The sequence below is a fragment of the Hevea brasiliensis genome, chromosome 18 (genome assembly GCF_030052815.1).
Source record: "Hevea brasiliensis isolate MT/VB/25A 57/8 chromosome 18, ASM3005281v1, whole genome shotgun sequence".
Lineage (NCBI taxonomy): Eukaryota > Viridiplantae > Streptophyta > Magnoliopsida > Malpighiales > Euphorbiaceae > Hevea > Hevea brasiliensis.
The window spans coordinates 40,970,450-40,987,132 of record NC_079510.1 but is presented as its reverse complement, the minus strand read 5'-3'; the positions used below and the strand labels follow the sequence as shown (position 1 = coordinate 40,987,132).

The 16,683-nt window shown below is 39.3% G+C and overlaps 3 protein-coding genes across 5 annotated transcripts; all 3 read right to left on the bottom strand.

Annotated features, from left to right (window-relative positions):
- Window positions 1–82: 82 nt before the first annotated feature.
- LOC110637460 (protein DMR6-LIKE OXYGENASE 1) lies at window positions 83–1,601 on the bottom strand. Its single transcript, XM_058140986.1, has 3 exons — window positions 1,062–1,601; window positions 658–985; window positions 83–527 (listed from the first exon to the last, which is right to left on the bottom strand). Exons 1-3 carry the CDS (start codon window positions 1,511–1,513, stop codon window positions 267–269), a joined length of 1,041 nt encoding a protein of 346 aa, XP_057996969.1. The 5' UTR covers window positions 1,514–1,601; the 3' UTR covers window positions 83–266.
- Window positions 1,602–1,748: 147 nt separating this feature from the next.
- LOC110637467 (40S ribosomal protein S12-like) lies at window positions 1,749–9,187 on the bottom strand. 2 transcript variants are annotated; one of them, XM_058140988.1, is made up of 5 exons: window positions 8,921–9,187; window positions 8,524–8,812; window positions 2,660–2,725; window positions 2,415–2,480; window positions 1,749–2,310 (listed from the first exon to the last, which is right to left on the bottom strand). In XM_058140988.1, the coding sequence occupies exons 1-4, from the start codon at window positions 8,926–8,928 to the stop codon at window positions 2,421–2,423; spliced, it is 423 nt and encodes a 140-aa protein (XP_057996971.1). In that variant the 5' UTR covers window positions 8,929–9,187; the 3' UTR covers window positions 1,749–2,310; window positions 2,415–2,420. The 2 variants fall into 2 exon arrangements, with proteins under 2 accessions (XP_057996971.1, XP_057996970.1); XM_058140987.1 differs by having other exon boundaries at window positions 1,749–2,480.
- An 868-nt stretch (window positions 9,188–10,055) lies between these two features.
- Window positions 10,056–16,683, bottom strand: LOC110637459 (uncharacterized). 2 transcript variants are annotated; one of them, XM_058140376.1, is made up of 9 exons: window positions 16,201–16,681; window positions 15,443–15,646; window positions 14,321–14,418; window positions 13,515–13,599; window positions 13,241–13,444; window positions 12,903–13,159; window positions 12,395–12,485; window positions 12,062–12,278; window positions 10,056–10,397 (listed from the first exon to the last, which is right to left on the bottom strand). In XM_058140376.1, exons 1-9 carry the CDS (start codon window positions 16,408–16,410, stop codon window positions 10,186–10,188), a joined length of 1,578 nt encoding a protein of 525 aa, XP_057996359.1. In that variant the 5' UTR covers window positions 16,411–16,681; the 3' UTR covers window positions 10,056–10,185. The 2 variants fall into 2 exon arrangements, with proteins under 2 accessions (XP_057996359.1, XP_057996360.1); XM_058140377.1 differs by lacking the exon at window positions 10,056–10,397 and adding an exon at window positions 10,589–10,880 and having other exon boundaries at window positions 16,201–16,683.

Genomic DNA, 16,683 nt, shown 5'->3' with positions numbered 1-16,683 from the left:
GCTCCACAATGTTTGATGATTAGCATTAAGTAATTAGCTCTTAAAATGTATTACAATCATAATATTAGGGAAAGTTTAAATATTTAGTAGCAAGGCTCTCAATAATCCTTCATTCAAATAGGCATTTGATACATTAACGTGCAAAGCTAAACCTGGAACAATTTTTATAAAACATCTTTCTATTATTCTATAAAACATCTCCCAAACATAGCACAAAACACATTATTTTCTGGGAGATACATAGAAGCCATTTGAAACAGCTAAAGCTACTCTGATGCCTTAAAATTATCGATTTGGACATTTTCCACTTCTTGTTTCTTGTAATCGCTACGATTTCTACTAGCAAAAAACTTTCCCCAGTTGAATTCTTTGTATTTGGGAGGGTTTTGGTCATTCACCAGCTCCTCCAATGGCTTAATTTGGACATAGTGGGCAGGGAAAAAGAAAAATGGCATAGAAAACCTTTCCTTCTCTGAGTTTACCACCACCCTATGCTCTGCACTCCAGTACAGATCATTGCTCCATACCTGTAATCAAGATTATTAAACAAAATGGAAAAATTCTTGTCTATATTCTATCCATGATCCCAAGACCAACATGTATGGCGAAATTCATATTATCAATTGACTATTGGCTAAAAATGAGCCAAGATAATACCTGCATACAGTTGCCGATGTTGATGATGAAGGCATCTGGTATTGGCTTGACTGGAATCCACTCACCGTCTGATCTAAGGGAAATTTCCAGTCCTCCAACATCATCTTGAGCAAGTACCGTTAGGGCACCACCATCTTTGTGTCGACCCACACCAAGAGCTAGATGTGGAGCAGGACATGGAGGATAGTGATTGAACCTAGCAAAGCTGATTTGGTCCTTGAAGTAGCCATTCAACCTATCAGCAGGCAAGCCTAGGCTCAAAGAAATAAGTTCCAGCAACTTGAAAGCTAGTTTTTCAACTTGCTTAGTGTATTCTTGGCATATCTCCCTGTTCATGATCATTACAACCAATTAGTTTCAGTGTTGAATTGAATTCCATAACATGAAAAATTTGAAATGAGTACCTGAATTCAGAAGGGTTCTGAGGCCATTGATTGGTCAAAGTCCGTAGCTCTTTATCATCAGGATCAGCTGAGGCAGGGATCAGAGTTGGGTCCAACACCAAGTAGTCAAAAACCTCCTTCCAATCCCTAACATTTTTAGTATGTTCACTATCATAGAACCCCATAGGATACACCTCGTTTCGCTTCACCTTCCTTTTCTCATCCAGTGACTGATGAAAGAATTCTTTGGCCACTTTCTCAGTCTTTTGACGCAGCTCCAGTGGCACTCCATGATTAATCACTTGAAAAAACCCATATTTCTTGCAAGCTTCTCCAATCTTTGAAACTAGTTGCTGGGTTTCACTGGGGTTTGAAACTGAGAGATCAATAACTGGGATTTCTTCAATTTCTACGCTTTTAAAATTAGGTCTATGTTGAAGGTCTTGAACGAAAGATGGATCAATATCTCCCATTGCTTCACAATAATTGCAGAAAATGAAATGAGTGGGTACGACTTCAGCCAAAAAAGAAAATATAAGGGTCGTAACTCATATGATGATTTATAAGAGGGTTAAGGTTTAATTCACATTCAATGAATATAGACAGTTTCCTTTTTTTAAGAAAAATGATAATACGAAAAAAATATTTTTTGAGGAGTAGGTATTTTGGTAGATGGGTGGACCATAGCATGGAAGCTTCTACTCAAATTGCGACCCCAGTTTTATTTTAGGCAAAACAACGGGAAAAAAAAAAAGGTTCAAGGAAGATCAAATATTCATTTAATAAAAACTATATTTTATTTTAAAAACAGGGTCTACGTACACACGCGATTGAGCGAGTACTTCCTCTTTGTCAACCTGTTCTGACTCGGTCACCTCCTCATTCACTTGGCTCTCATCTTTTTCTCATAATAGTTTCTGATCCCCAAAAATACGAAAAAAAAAAATTAATCAGTGACCGAATGGGCTACATTCTTGTGCAAAGCCCTTGGAAATTATAATCTCAAATTGGATGTCTTGGTTAGGCCACATATGACAAGTTAAAGATTGCTAACCATAGAGATAGAATTTATCTAGGGACGTAATCAGGATCTATGCAGGCCAAATGCAGATTCCTTGTCAGATTGAAGTGCTAACCATAACCTCCATTCTATCATCTAAAAAAACCAACCACAGCTTTAATTTTGAATGCTCAGAATGTTGCTAATTCCGTCTGTCATACATCAAGAAAGGTGTTCCACCATGGTAAAAAGAAACTCATTCAAAAGTAACTGCAGTTAGCAAACACAAAAACCCCAAAGAATGAGGGTATTATGAAAGCAATAAAAATAAATAAATAAATAAATAAAAATAATCTCTACAAATTCACATCCACCTCTGCTCAGTGAGACTTGATGTGTTGCTGAACAACACTAAGAGCTTCACTCTCCTCACCATAATCCTTCATAACAAGCAAGAGTGGATAAGACTAACTTGTCATTTTATCTGAGAGACTGAGAAAAGCAAAAAAGTGATCAACTTGATGAGCAACCAACACAAGAGCAAAGGTAGTTGGTTGCTCTTGTGTTGTAGTTGGTTGCTCTCGTGTTGTAGTTCAGGTGTGAATCTAACTTGTCACACCTGAACTACAACACAAGAGCAACCAACTACCTTCCTAGCCTTGCCCTCAGAATCAATCTTACATAACTGCAGTAAGTACCCAAGAAATATCATGAGATGACATTTACATAAAATTACCAAATCATAACCGGTTTGAGAAAGTGAAGAAATTAGTCTAGAGAGTGAGGGAGAGAGATGGGATTTGTAGTGCAGCAACAAAGAAACTCCAACAAAAACTATGAAATAGTTCAAGGAAAAAAAAAGTACTTCATTTGAGCAAACAAATCAGATAACCTAAAATAACAGATCATCAACTCCACCAAATAATTCAATTTGGGAGAAGAAAAAGTAGCACCACTACTATTAGAGCCATAACCCAAGAAAGTTCAAGAATAGGTTTAAAACTCACACCAACCACCAGGGAAGCAAGTGTTTTGTGAAGAATAAATCAATACATTTAAATAGCCAATTAGTACGGCATATCTCTAAACATGAACAAACATAAACAATATTACATCCATAGATTATGACTAACTGTACTTCTATACAAAAATCATAATCAATTGCACAAACTCAACTCAATTCAACTCAACTAAGCCTTTATTCCAAAGATTTGGGGTCAGCTATATAGATTCGCTTTCTTCACTCTAAACGATTTTGGGTTAAATCCTCAGAAATGTGTAATGCTTCTAGGTCATGTTGTACTACTCTTCTCCAAGTCAATTTAGGTCTACCCCTTTTTTTCTTTCTATCCTCTAACCTAATGTGCTCTACTTGTCTAACTGGAGACTCCGTATGTCTACGCTTCACATGACCAAACCATCTCAATCTCCCTCCTCTCAACTTATCTTCAATTGACACCACTCCTACCTTTTCTCTAATACTCTTATTACGGACTTTATCTAGTCTAGTATGGCCACTTATCCACCTTAACATTCTTATCTCTGCAACTCTTATCTTAGACGCATACGACTCTTTCAGTGCCCAACACTCACTACCATATAATATAGCCAGTCGTATGGCTATACAGTAAAATTTTCCTTTCAACTTATTGGGAATTTTACGATCACATAAAACTCCCGTGGCACGTCTCCACTTCAACCATCCGGCTTTAATCCTATGACTAATATCCTCCTCACATCCCCCATCTACTTGAAGGACAGAGCCTAGATATTTAAAGTGATTACTTTGGGACAGTACTACTCCATTCAAACTAACTCATTCCCTATCACCAGTTTGGCCTTCACTGAACTTGCAATGCATGTATTCTGTCTTCGTTCTACTTAACTTAAAACCCTTTGACTCTAGAGTACTTCTCCAAAACTCTAACTTTCTATTGACTCCCTCTCGTGTCTCATCTATCAGAACAATATCATCCGCAAACAACATGCACCAAGGAATACTCTCTTGTATATGTTTCGTCAATTCATCTAAAACTAATGTAAAAAGGTAAGGGCTTATGACTAATCCTTGGTGTAATCCAATTGAGATCGGAAAATCTCTTGTTTCCCCTCCCACTGTGTGCACAATAGTAGTTGCTCCTTTATACATATCTTTCAATACTTGTATGTACCTAATAGATACCCTCTTTTGTTCTAACACATTCCGTAAGACATCTCTTAAAACAATATCATAAGCCTTCTCCAAATCAATAAAAACCATGTGTAATCTTTCTTCACATCTCTATATTTCTCCATCAAGCTTCTAATAAGAAAGATCGCTTTCATAGTTGAACGACCGGGCATGAAACCAAATTGATTGAGAGAGATAGAAGTATCATGACGTAGTCGATGCTCCGCAACTCTCTCCCACAACTTTATAGTATGACTCATAAGTTTAACTCTCCTATAGTTTGAGCAACTCTGTATGTCTCTCTTATTTTTAAAAATAAGTACTAAAATACTCCTTCTCCATTCATCAGACATTTTATTTGAGTTTAGAATCTTATTAAATAATTTAGTTAACTATGCCACTCCCATATCTCCCAAACACTTCCACACTTCAATTGGTATTTCATCAGGTACACAGGCTTTACTCACTTTCATTCTCTTAAGTGCTTCCTTTACTTCTAAAGATCTAATCCTTTTAGTATAATTTACATTCTTTTCTATTGTTCTATAGTCTATATTCACGCTATCCTTTATCCGGACTTGAGACCGGCTAAGCGCAAGCTACTTAGGCGGAGTTAATCAATTGCACAAAGGATGCCAAAAATTTGCTACACTTTTTGTTCTTTCACAAAACTCACATCTTTTTTCAAATTATAGGGCCAATAAGGAATGAGAGTCAATCTTTACTTTAAAAACAGGTTCAAGATAAAAAGAAAGCCCAAGCATATATTAGTTGCTCCCAGTTAAAAATCAAGACGTCAGTAACCAACACATTTTATGATTTCACTAAGTTAACAAACTTTTTACCGTTAGAAGAAACTTGATGAGGAATGCATAAAATAATATTCAAAAAGAAAAACACCAATATAGAGTTCAGTTGAAAATATTTAAAATAATATCAAGAACAAAACCACACATCTAAAAGCTAGCCAACAGACACACCTTATAGCAGGTGCCAGCCTACACAACCGACAAAGGTCTTAACTCTTGACATTAGGAACTTTTGACAGGATGCTAGTGTTTTTGCGCAATGGAAATTGAAACAAGATAATGATAATAGTATTTGTACAACACAATCACAACTAATTGCATTAAGGAAGCCGAATTTCGTTGCATTGTCTATTCTTACACAAACCTTTCACCTAAAACATATCTTTTTTCAAATTATAAGGTCAACAAGGAATGAGAGATCAATCATTACTCCAATGAGAGATCCAATATGAAAACAAAGACCAAGCAATGCACACATTTGGAGCCCCCCAAGATCGGTAATGGACTTCCCATTTTGTGCTTACTTATCTAGTTATAAAAACATTAGAAAAAAAAAACTTTTATGATCTTAACTAGCCAATAATAAGTTTATCATTAGAAAAATGTATATAATAAAAGAAGAAGCGTATAGATTTCAATTGAAAAAACGTACACTAGCCCACTCGCTGAGGGTCTTACGACTAGGAATAGTTAAGAGACCCACATCATGATCAGCACAAAGGCCTTTGACCAGTTTGACATAGTCCGGCTGGTTGCAGTCCTCCGCCAATTGTCACGGACTAAGAGTTTATCAACACCAAACTCTAGCAACCCGTGCGGCCTTAGTCTTCCCCCAAGACTAAGTCAGCCTTCCAACACACTTAGTCTATGTAATAGACTAATAAGGGTGACAAAAGTATGCCTAAGTGAGAAGGTACAAAAGAAAACAAAAGATAGTAGTGGGAAGAATTTGGACAAAGGGAAGGTAATTTTATTAACTCAAGAAAAATAGCTTTATAAGCCTAAAACTTCACAAGTGAGCTAAAAATTGGCTAAGTGTACAAGGAGCTTTGTGGAACTCTCTATGCATGAAAATAAGCCTTAGGACCCCTATTTATAGTGTTTTGGCCGAGTTGGAACTCCCTTTGGCGGCCAAAATTCGAAAATTGGTGGGCTGCAGATTTCTGGCGGGTGAACCTCGTTTTGGCGGGTCATGCGGGGAACCTTATTTGGGCGGTGGCGCTCGACGCCGCAAAGCTCGACACTTCCAGCGCGCCTCCACGCCTCCGTACGCAATTTGAACCTCATTTCGCCCGCGCCTGGCATCCCGTGAGCCCCTCGCAGTTTCCGCGCGCGTTTGAACCTCGCCCGCGCCTGGCATCCTGCGCGCGCCTGACTTGCCCACTTGCCAGTTTGAACCTCATTTCCGAGCGCGCTGCCTGCCCACTGCTCCCGCACGTCCGTCTGGGCCTCAGGCCCGCGCCTTGCACTCTGAACCTCGTTTTGGGCCTGTCTCACCTGCAGGTTGCTCCCACACGCCCGATTGGCCTTCGGGCCCGCGCTAGGCCTCCTAAACCTCGTTTTGGCCCGCGTAGCTCCCCAACATGCTCCGCAGGCGCCAGTAGGCCTCCAGCCCACAGTGAACCTCATTTTGGGCCCGGCTTGGCAGCTTGAACCTCATTTCGGCCTGCACTTGCCAAATTGCTCCCCAGCTCACCCGATGAGCCTGTTTAGCCGAAAAACCTCATTTTCCGCCCGCATTGCCTGCCACACAATGCGTACCACCCCTTTGCCCCGCAAGGACTTACGCCCACTGAACCTCTCTCCGTAGGCTACCTTGCGAAAAAAATTGGACCTCTTCGGGAGCTAACATTTGTGGAGTGACATTCTCCCCCACTCAATCCCAACGACGCCCTCGTCGTTTGGACCTCCTCCCATGTCTCCATCCATACTCGACTTGGTTGCCTTGGGCTTACTCCAACTGTGCTTCAGTGCCTCCCTCGTCCTTGTGGCTTGGTGCATCAGCTCTCCCCTTGGCTTTGCACCTCCGTCTGCTCCTCCATGAGCGATTTTGCCTTGGACTCTCTTGCCTTGGTGATGCCACATCCCTTGGACTCTTGGCTACTGACTTCCCTCGTGCACAGTCCACCTTCCTTCTTGGTGGATGCCCCTTTAGCAACTTTGAAGTGTTTCCCTCCTTACACTCCTTTGGTCCACTTTTGGGAGTACCTCCTCCCTTTCCATGCTGCTCCTTCCCATGGACGACAGCAGTTGTGGTTGATGATGGCTTCTGCACTTCCATGTGCATGGTTGCAAGGGTCTTCGATGGTGAGGACTTCCCCCGCAACACAGGAACCATGCAGGTACCACCTCCCTCTGTGATACATATGCTATTGGCAAATAGCATTGGGATCGCCTTGACCCGATCTATGAACTCGACCCCAAGCACGCACTGATACTCATCCATGGACACAATAAAGAAGTCTAAGGTACCTTTCCAATCACCGATGCGTACCTTGACATTTCAGGCTACGCCATGTACCAAGTTGGGTGTAGAGTTGACTGCCTTCAACCATCCCGTCTCTCTCTCATATGGGATACCCAACCTCTTGGCTTCTTCTTCCTTCAGGAAGTTGTTAGACGCCCTTGTGTCCATCAATGCTAGCACCTCCTGTCCTTCTAGCTTCATTTGGACAAAAGGCAGCCCCTTCCTAGCTTCCTCGGTTTTCTGCCCCTCGACCTTCAAGGCGCATAACTACAAAGAGCCTATGGTTGCCTCTCTTTATGGGAAAGGGGCCTCCTCCCTCTCCTCAATCAGTGCCGAGAGTCTACTCTTCTTTGGACACTCCCGGGCTCTATGGGGTCCATCACAAAGAAAGCACGAAAGAGGAGGGCGTTGCATACCTTGGTCTTCCTTCTGAACCTTGTTGTGCCCTTCCTTCGGCTTGTACGGTTTATAGCTTCCATCTTTGCCATGGCTGGAGCTTCCCTCGTTCCTCTCCTTTCTTGGACTTGAGTTCCTTTCACGCCTCTGGAGCTCTATGAGGGACTCAACAATGGAGACAGCAGTGGCTAAGTCTCGTGCTCCACGCCGCTCAATCTCCAACCTTGCCCAATTCTGCACGCCATCAGTGAAGGCAAAGAGAGCTTCCGTATCTAGGTAGTCCGGGATTTCCAACAGGGTCTCCATGAACTCTTTCACATAGTCCCGAATACTCCCCTTATGTGATAGACGCCTCAGTTTGGCTCTTGCCTCGTGTGCAGCATTCTCCGGATAAAACTGCTTCTTTAACTCTTTCTTAAAATCATCCCAGGTGGAGATAGTGCACGTACATCTTTCAATGTCTAGTAGCCTCCTGCGCCACCAGACCATTGCGGTGTCTACAACATTATCACAGGACGGGAGTTCTAGCCCCATGCGGCACCTAGGTCCCCCTTGGCCAGGGCCCCTAGGTCAGCCTCCCCCTATCTGTCAAGCTCGCATAAGCCCAAATAATAAGCATCTTCGAGGTTTCTGGCATGTACCTGTACAGATTCACATTGGTTAGCTCCATAGGGCAAGAGACAGCTTGTGACGGCCTTTCCAACTGCCAATAATAGGAGTGGCCAAGAATAGGAGTGGGGAACTTCCGAACCGTTACACAATACGCAGAGCTGGGCGGCATGCTTCTCGATCACTTTTGCACCTTCATGAAGACCTCGAATAAGGCCACCGTGAGCCAAAGATTTTCTGAGGACTAACTGCAATGCAGTCATTAAGTCCATGGCCTCACCGAGAGGAGCAGGTGTCTCAACAGCAACGGTACCCTCCTCACTGCCCAAATCAATAAATTACATCCGCATAATAAAAAGCATATATGAAGCTTAAATCAAGAAACCAAGCATTTTCTGCAGAACGTGGAATAGCATTGCATAATCTTACCCTGACATTTTGTTGCTGGGTGATCCGGCTCGCGGAAAGAATAAGGAGACGGAGATGGCTGCTGCCTCTTTAGGCTAGGTGAGATTTGAAACAGGCAATCGTTGAATAGAAATGTGGGTTTTGTATCTGGGACATTTGATGCGGACTACAAATCCAGATGGGCGAACTCACAGTCAGCCCAATTCAAGATAAAATCTATATTATTTTGGGTTGAAAAAGAAATGAAAAGGAATTTCCAACCATGTATGGTAATTGGAATTTTTATAATCAATTTCAACCGCTAAATTGATAAAATTGAATTTATTTAACATTTATTGATAATGCCTTAAATTCTGTTATCAAATCATAGAGGATATATTTGTAAAGCTTACAATTTGAAAATAATAAGTTTTTATTTAATTATATTAAAATTATTTTAAAATTACAAAATATAATTGTCGAATTCAATTAAAAAAAAAAACTTGATTTTATTTATAATACCTCACTTTTTTTTATTTTTCTGAATTCTGTAATCTCATTGTCCCGTTCATCAATAAATGCATGAGAAGGAAAACATCCTGATGGTTGCCTGCCTCGATGGATCTCCTCCCTTGATCTTCGTTTAATTGCTAGGTGGCAAAGTTAATCATCATTTTACTTATTCACATCAAAAAATAGGTGGCCAACTTAAACGTACCTGTATCATCCACCATTCAAATCCAAACGGTCTTTTAATTTCCCTTTTCCATTCATCTCATGATTTCTTTCCACGTGATTTTTTTTAATCAAAGGCAAATGATCATCATCACTAATCATAAGATTAAACATTACAGGCCTGACCTCCAATATAGAAAAAAGGTTCAAGAGGCCTAGCAGCACCCAGTCCAGACAGCAAGCCCACGCCCCATACGCCATCCAACAGCCCCCAAGATACCAAAGACCACATCTTTGAGAACAGCCTCCATCTTCAGGACGCCGCTTATCTTCCTGCATCCGGAGCTGCAGTGCCGACTAGGATTAGAAGGGGACGAAGGTAACTTCAATAAAGCCCAGTCGCACGCAAGATATTCTACCCCAGACCCACCAACAGAAGCCCTTTCCCACTCGGTTGAACGGCTTAGTATTTGAAACTAACATTGAAATTGAAGACTTCAAATATCTAAAAGAAGAAATTGTTTCATCTAAATTTGTTTTGAGTTCATTTTCAGACAGAATAAAATACCCGCCCTAAAATAGAACAACTATTTACAAATATGATTGAAAAGATATGACAGTGTAAGGAGTTCTCAAGCAGATGGCATAGATGCGGAGGTGACTACATATGACAAGTATTGTAACCCATCCTGGATTGTGCTCACTGCAGTGGTCCGGTCAGTACGGATAAGTTCTGACAAGGTATTAGCTTTTTCATGGATCGATGTCTTTGGAAGATTATCATGGGAATCTGCAGTAGCACTCTTCATGGCAGCTACATAAGCCTCAGCTACATCAGAAATGCCTGAACAATATCACATGAATCAAGCAATCAAATAAAGTTGCTTCTTGCCAGCATTATTTATGGTAAAATACGAACAGAACGTAGAGCAACAGTGAGAAAGAGTGACAGATGGAAGAATTGATGTGAAAATATAAAGCATATGACCACAAAGCAATCATATAATTATCAATCATCACATCTGATACAGTCTGTATAAACTATGATCAAACTTTCAACAGGAAGCTTGCTTTATTATAATTTAAGATTAATATTTTATAAAGAATAGAAGTGGTTCACAGTTAAACTTAAAACCCTGAGTTGGGTTTGAAATGGTTCACAGTATATACTTCAAACCTTGGGCTGGGCCTAGTCCCTACCCAGGTCCTCATCTACACTGCCAGCAAACCCAATGTTTCATCTCAAGTCCTTTGCCTCTCGGACATTGAGGTTTACAGTCATCGGCTTCTAGTTGTTGACATGCACACAAATCATGCGTTCAAGACACTGGAATAGTCATCATACAAGACCACCTCCATAAAGAACGCAGAGGTGAAATATATTACCGTGAGAGAAAACAGATTTATATGGAATCATAAAAAACTACAAAATCACATCAAGGAAGCAGCCAACATAGAAAGCAAATACATCAATCAGGAATATCTGCAAGTATGTGAAATGCCTAGGACCCCGTCTAAAAGTAGAGAGGATGATGGCTTGATAATCATTCAAATTATCAAATAATGATAGCACTGTTCCAACAATGAAATGAGTACCAGCCTATTAAGTAATGTAAGACTTGAGTAGGGGTGAGCAAAATTCGGTTCAAACCGAAAAATCGAACCGAGTCATGGTGCGCCTAGGCTCCTTGCTCCTTGCGCCTAGGCTCCAGGACCCTAGGCTCCTCGGTGCGCCTTGAGCCTTTAACAACTATGCATTTGAGTATATTGTATACATGATGTATTCAACTACTGTCAACCTTAAAGACCATGCTGTCAATGAGTCTCAAAATAGGTGAAACAAAAATTGATTAAATCAACTATTTTTCACTGAATGATAATAATAATTTGTTAAAATAAGTCACACTGGCAAATGATCCTCAGTTTTAGCAAATGCTCCTTCACTAGAGACTAGTCGGTATCATTCTATCAATGCCACCAAGAATGCAAGTGACATGCATATATATATAAACTTGCACCTCTAAAGCCATACATTACATCATAGAATCATATGCCTTCAAATAGTTCACAAATGATTCAGTAAAAATATTTATTATCATCAGAAAATAATTGCTAAATTAATCTGCAATGAAAAGGTATTACAGCCAATAACAATACTTCTGTTCAGTGTTTATTGACACAGTTCAGAATGCAATCAGAAGTGGCTGTAATCCTATTGTGTGATCTTCGACACAAAAATTTATTAACAAAATCATGAGCTTACTATGTTCAACATTCCAAATTGCAGAACTTTTGAGGCACAGATCTAGCTGTGTAGTGTTAATATTCAATCAGTTTCACAACTACAGGAAGTTATGTTGCTTATTTTAATGATGTTGAAATAGCATTTTTTTTTTTTACTAAATCTCAAATAAACACCATATGGGTCAATCCAATTCTCATGCCAGTATAAAATGTTCAGCTAATCTGAGCAGCATCGTTAAGATAACCAAGTATTACAAAACTAACCTGTTACAAAACCGTTGCAAACTGCTTCAACATATCCTGCCATGGATTGTGCCTTTGTTCGGATTACCTTAGCTTTTTCGACAGAATCTTCAGGCCAGTCAATGTTCACGATATCCCCATCAACATCTTCTTCCTGCACTTTGTTAGCAGTGGATATGATGGACTTTCCGAGCATCAGAAGTTGAGACACAGCTGAGCTGCACATTTCAGAAAGCCTCTGCACAAACAAAAATGCATTTTCATCAATTTTTTTCCAACTCAGGAAAGTAAGAACAACCAGAACTAAGTATATAAAAGATAAATGTTCCCACGAAATCCAACAAATCTCCATACATGAACTCCCTCTGAGTGAAGAGTTTCTAATCTCCCAGCAGTTCTTTGAACAATGTCATTTGCAGTAAGTCCTGCTAGGGCACTTGTAAACCTGTAACATTTAGAGTAAATTATAGGAAACAGCAAAAGACAAAGCATAGGAAACCAGTCATATATCAATCACAATAAGCTGACAAATTTCAGCTCTCAAATAGCATCTTGCAAATGTCATCACAGCAACCTTTGTCAACATGTCATTATAACTGAAATAACAAACTGAACAAGCAATGTCCATGATTTAAAGACAACTTTAGCAGGTGAAAGTGACCAATTGGAAGGTATAGACCAACATTAAATAGAAAAGTTAACAGTTAAAAACTTAAAATATCATCAGAGATCCCAATATCTTAACAAAGTAAGTTGATGAGATGGGAATCGAAAGTCTGATGAGAACACATTTAACTGAAAAAGTTTTTGGATACATAAAATTTCTAAATAAAAAAATATTTTAAGTACAAAGCGAAATTACCCTGCGGCCATGTCAGCAGCTTTGTTGACACTTGAATCGTGTAAGTTTTTCATCTCATAGCTACTTCCTTCAGTTCCGGTCTCTATTTTCTTCCCTTTGCTGGACTCAGTATCATTCTCATCCATTTCAATACTCAAATTGAACATTTGCTGAACAAGTTTAAGCTTTCCGTCATATACAGACTTTAGTTCCAAAGGTAATTTTGCTTTTCTCCGGTTAAATAAGAGGGCATAATGGCTGGACAATGCCTCAAGCTCCTACAGCATAACAGTCCAACAATTTCAATATTTACTATTATTTCAACAAACAAATTTCAAGATACACGATAAGAAAGTGACCTCCAATTGTTCTGGACCTCCATATATATAGAAGCATCGATCAAATGTTACTTCCTCATTTAACTGATCCTCATCAGCTTCTCGTTCAGAGCCTTTAGAATTTTTCTCAACTTCAATACCAGTCTCTGTGATTAGCAGATCCATGGTCTCCTTGCCAACATATTCAAGCACTTGCATTCCCTTCGCAGTAAAAGATTTTCCAGTCTGCAACATGAAGGTGAAAATAAATAATAATGACAACATTCATGACCAACAAGATGATGTTGATGCTAACCTCTAGTAAGGATGGTGCACCAGCTCCTCCTGGTATGCTACCATGTTGGATTGATTCAGCAAGGTTCACAGCTGAATGCTCAAGTCTATATAAAGAAAAGAAAGAAAGAATAGAAATGAAGAAAAGAAAAAGGGAAAGAATAGTAGCCAGAAATCAGAAACTCATTTAACTTCCAACAAATGATTGCAAAAGGACAGTAGTTCTCTTTAAAAAATTTTAAGATAGCTGCAAGGTTAAACCACTGCACCATTTTCCCACTTCATTTATCCCTTGAGGACTCTTTCTACATAGATGGCTGGGATTAGCTAGGTAAACTAATCCTTACAGCATGTTAGAGTTTTCATTTTTTTTTTTATTCAAGTTCAGAGTTATGCAAAAGCACAAAGGTCAAGGCAGACCTCACATAAGCAAAACCCAACTGAATTTACTAAAAGCAAATGATACAGACAAAGCTACAGAAGATCTTAAAGTGAGAGGAGAGAGAACTTTAAATGCCCAAGAGAATCCCATAGGAACAGATATTTTTTTTACGTACGCTCTTCTCAGCTTAAACTAAGCAGCCATAACATCCTAAACTCATTCAAAGTTTCCTTGCTTGCAAAAGCAACAAAAACAAAGACAGAAGCCACATTTTGTGAAACATCTTCTCTCTCATCTTAAGACTGCATAAAGTTAATTCTTTTTGTAATAAAGATTAGGCGCATTAGGAGGCACCACCAGCAAACTCTGCTAAGTATGCACTATAATACATTTTGTCTTGTATTAATAATCAAAACAATAATAAGTTCAACTACAAAACTACTTACTTTTGAACTAAATTGGAACCCCCTTTCCATGCACTTCCTAATGCTTGCCATGCTCCTGATGCAAAATTCTCCACAGAGTGATCAAGAACCTTCAAACCCTACATACATTGAAAACAAGAAGAAACAATGTGATGGTTATAGAATTAACGAATGCAAATAACTCTATAACCAAGCGAATAAGAGCATCATATTGCAATGGCAAGTACAGACAATGGTTTTAAATAATTGCCATTACATAACGTAATGGCCGTTATTTACAAGTTTTAGAGGGACCGTTCCCGTTGGACAGTTATTTAAAGGCATATATTGATTTGCACAGGTAACGGCCGTTATCACTGTTACGTAACAGTAATGGCCATTATTTACCGTTAAGTAATGGTAACGGCGTTACCTCAATAATACTTTCTAATTTGAACTATTTTTTAGAATTAATTTTACCAAAATACATTATTAATTACAAAATAACATCTAATTTGATGTCTTTATGCTTAATATATAGTAGTGTATCTTAATTTTACTTGTATCTACCAATATCTACTCATTTCATAAACTTCGCAAATTTTTTAAAAAAATTTGCGTAGCGCCAAGTCGTTATTATTACATTACAGGCCTGTTTTTGTTACCCGCGACTGCAATTTAATACCATGGTATGGACCATACACAAAATAACCACTCATTGGCAAACATGAAATAATAACCACTCATTGGGAAACCATGAAATAATCAACTTATCTGGCATATCTCAAAGAATGATTGAAAAATATGCACTTTCTAAAACTCATTATTCTCACTCAACCAATAGTGTGTGTGTGAAGAGAGAGAGAGAGAGAGAGAGAGGTGTGATTTAAATACTAGTGAAAATAAAGCAACGAAGCCTAGGTGAACAGAGATGTTAAGAAAAAAAGGCAGAATTGCAACAGGTGAATTAATTTGAAACAAATTCAACAAGATTCAGTTACACAAGCAAATATCAAGTAAAGGAAAACTAGAAGCAATGACTCGACCTCCACAATCATATGGTATGCACCTTTAGTACAGAATACAAAGCAACCCTATATATGCACAGTGGAACAGCAATGGTGCATTTCAATTCGAAACAGCAAATGTACAAGCAAAACTTGCCTGGCCTAGAAAGGAATCATCACTTGCTTTCTCCAATTTATCTAACGCAGATTTGCGCAGTTTGTCAGTCTCATCTTCAGCTTCAGTTTCCTTATCACTTTCAGATTCTTCTCGCTCTTCCTCCCCCCTAGAGGATTCAGAATCCTCACCAACATTTTGCATGTCTGCAATGCTCTTTGCTGCCTTCTCTGCAACCACTGCAGCCTGCATCCAGATGGAACCACTCTTAAGAAATTCAAACAAACTGCGTTGCGATCAATTATGAAATACTAGAATGCAAACTCCAAAAACTCCAAAACCCCACATTTTGAATTTAATCTCTTTCGTTACTCATAAAGAAAAACACAATTGTTCATCATTGATAGATGCTCGCATGATTCTTAGAGTCCCAATATATGATTTTTTTTTTAAATAATAATTGTTCTTAAGTCACAAACTCAACATTCACATTTAATTAAGGAAGAAATAAGTACCACAAAATCAACATAGCCACATTTACACCAAGCACAACACAGCATGTAAAAACGAGACCAAAATGAAAAACCGTCATAAAAAGAAAAAAAAGCATCAAAACGAATCTATCTGGACTCCAAACCACCACATTAATCCAACCTACAAACTAGATCAGACACAAAACTAACCCCCTCCCACTCCCATGAGCAAAAACCCAAAAATCTAAATCCAAAACCCTAATTTCAAAAACCAAAAACCAAAAAATCCAATGCCAATACTGAAAAAGAGTGACAAATGAAACGTACATTGCGGGAGATCTCTTCAGCAGCCTTCTGGAGATCTGAGAGAACGGAGAAAGGAGAGAAACCCCACCCTCCCCATCCTCCTCCTCCTCTCTTAGGTTCCGTTGGCGGCGGTGAGGGAGATTCCTCTGTTGTAGGTTCTTGTTTCTGTTCAGTTTTTTGCTCTTTCGGCTGTTTATCCTCTTTCGTCGGTGAAATCTTGATGTCTTCCATCGCTATATATGAATTACAAGTATTTGTATCAAAAGATTTTGAGCTTTTAGTGGAAATGGACTGTGAAATGTAAATTTCGGCTAGATTTCCCTTTTGTTTGCATAGAATGAAGACCAGAGAGGCTAGATTTCCCTTTTGTTTGCATAGAAAGAAGACCAGAGAGCTGGGCTTGAGATAGACCCAAGACCTCAACCATCATCTACCGGTTTTGGTTCAACGTGCAATGCAAGGAATTGGAATCAAAACGGTGGCTTGACAAGGATGGTTAAAACG

Excerpts from the sequence above, each read along its gene's own strand:
- LOC110637467 (XM_058140987.1), bottom strand. Across the intron at positions 2,726-8,523 it reads ACCAATGTGAATCTGTACAG|TTATGTAAGATTGATTCTGA; the intron begins GTACATGCCAGA and ends TACTTACTGCAG. Across the intron at positions 2,481-2,659 it reads GCTCTTGTGTTGTAGTTCAG|GATTATGGTGAGGAGAGTGA; the intron begins GTGTGACAAGTT and ends CTTGTTATGAAG.
- LOC110637459 (XM_058140376.1), bottom strand. The coding sequence starts at position 16,410 with ATGGAAGACATCAAGATTTCACCGACGAAAGAGGATAAACAGCCGAAA. Across the intron at positions 15,647-16,200 it reads CTGAAGAGATCTCCCGCAAT|GCTGCAGTGGTTGCAGAGAA; the intron begins GTACGTTTCATT and ends ATCTGGATGCAG. Across the intron at positions 14,419-15,442 it reads ATGATTCCTTTCTAGGCCAG|GGTTTGAAGGTTCTTGATCA; the intron begins GCAAGTTTTGCT and ends CAATGTATGTAG.
- LOC110637460 (XM_058140986.1), bottom strand. The coding sequence starts at position 1,513 with ATGGGAGATATTGATCCATCTTTCGTTCAAGACCTTCAACATAGACCT. Across the intron at positions 986-1,061 it reads CAGAACCCTTCTGAATTCAG|GGAGATATGCCAAGAATACA; the intron begins GTACTCATTTCA and ends GATCATGAACAG. Across the intron at positions 528-657 it reads ACATCGGCAACTGTATGCAG|GTATGGAGCAATGATCTGTA; the intron begins GTATTATCTTGG and ends TCTTGATTACAG.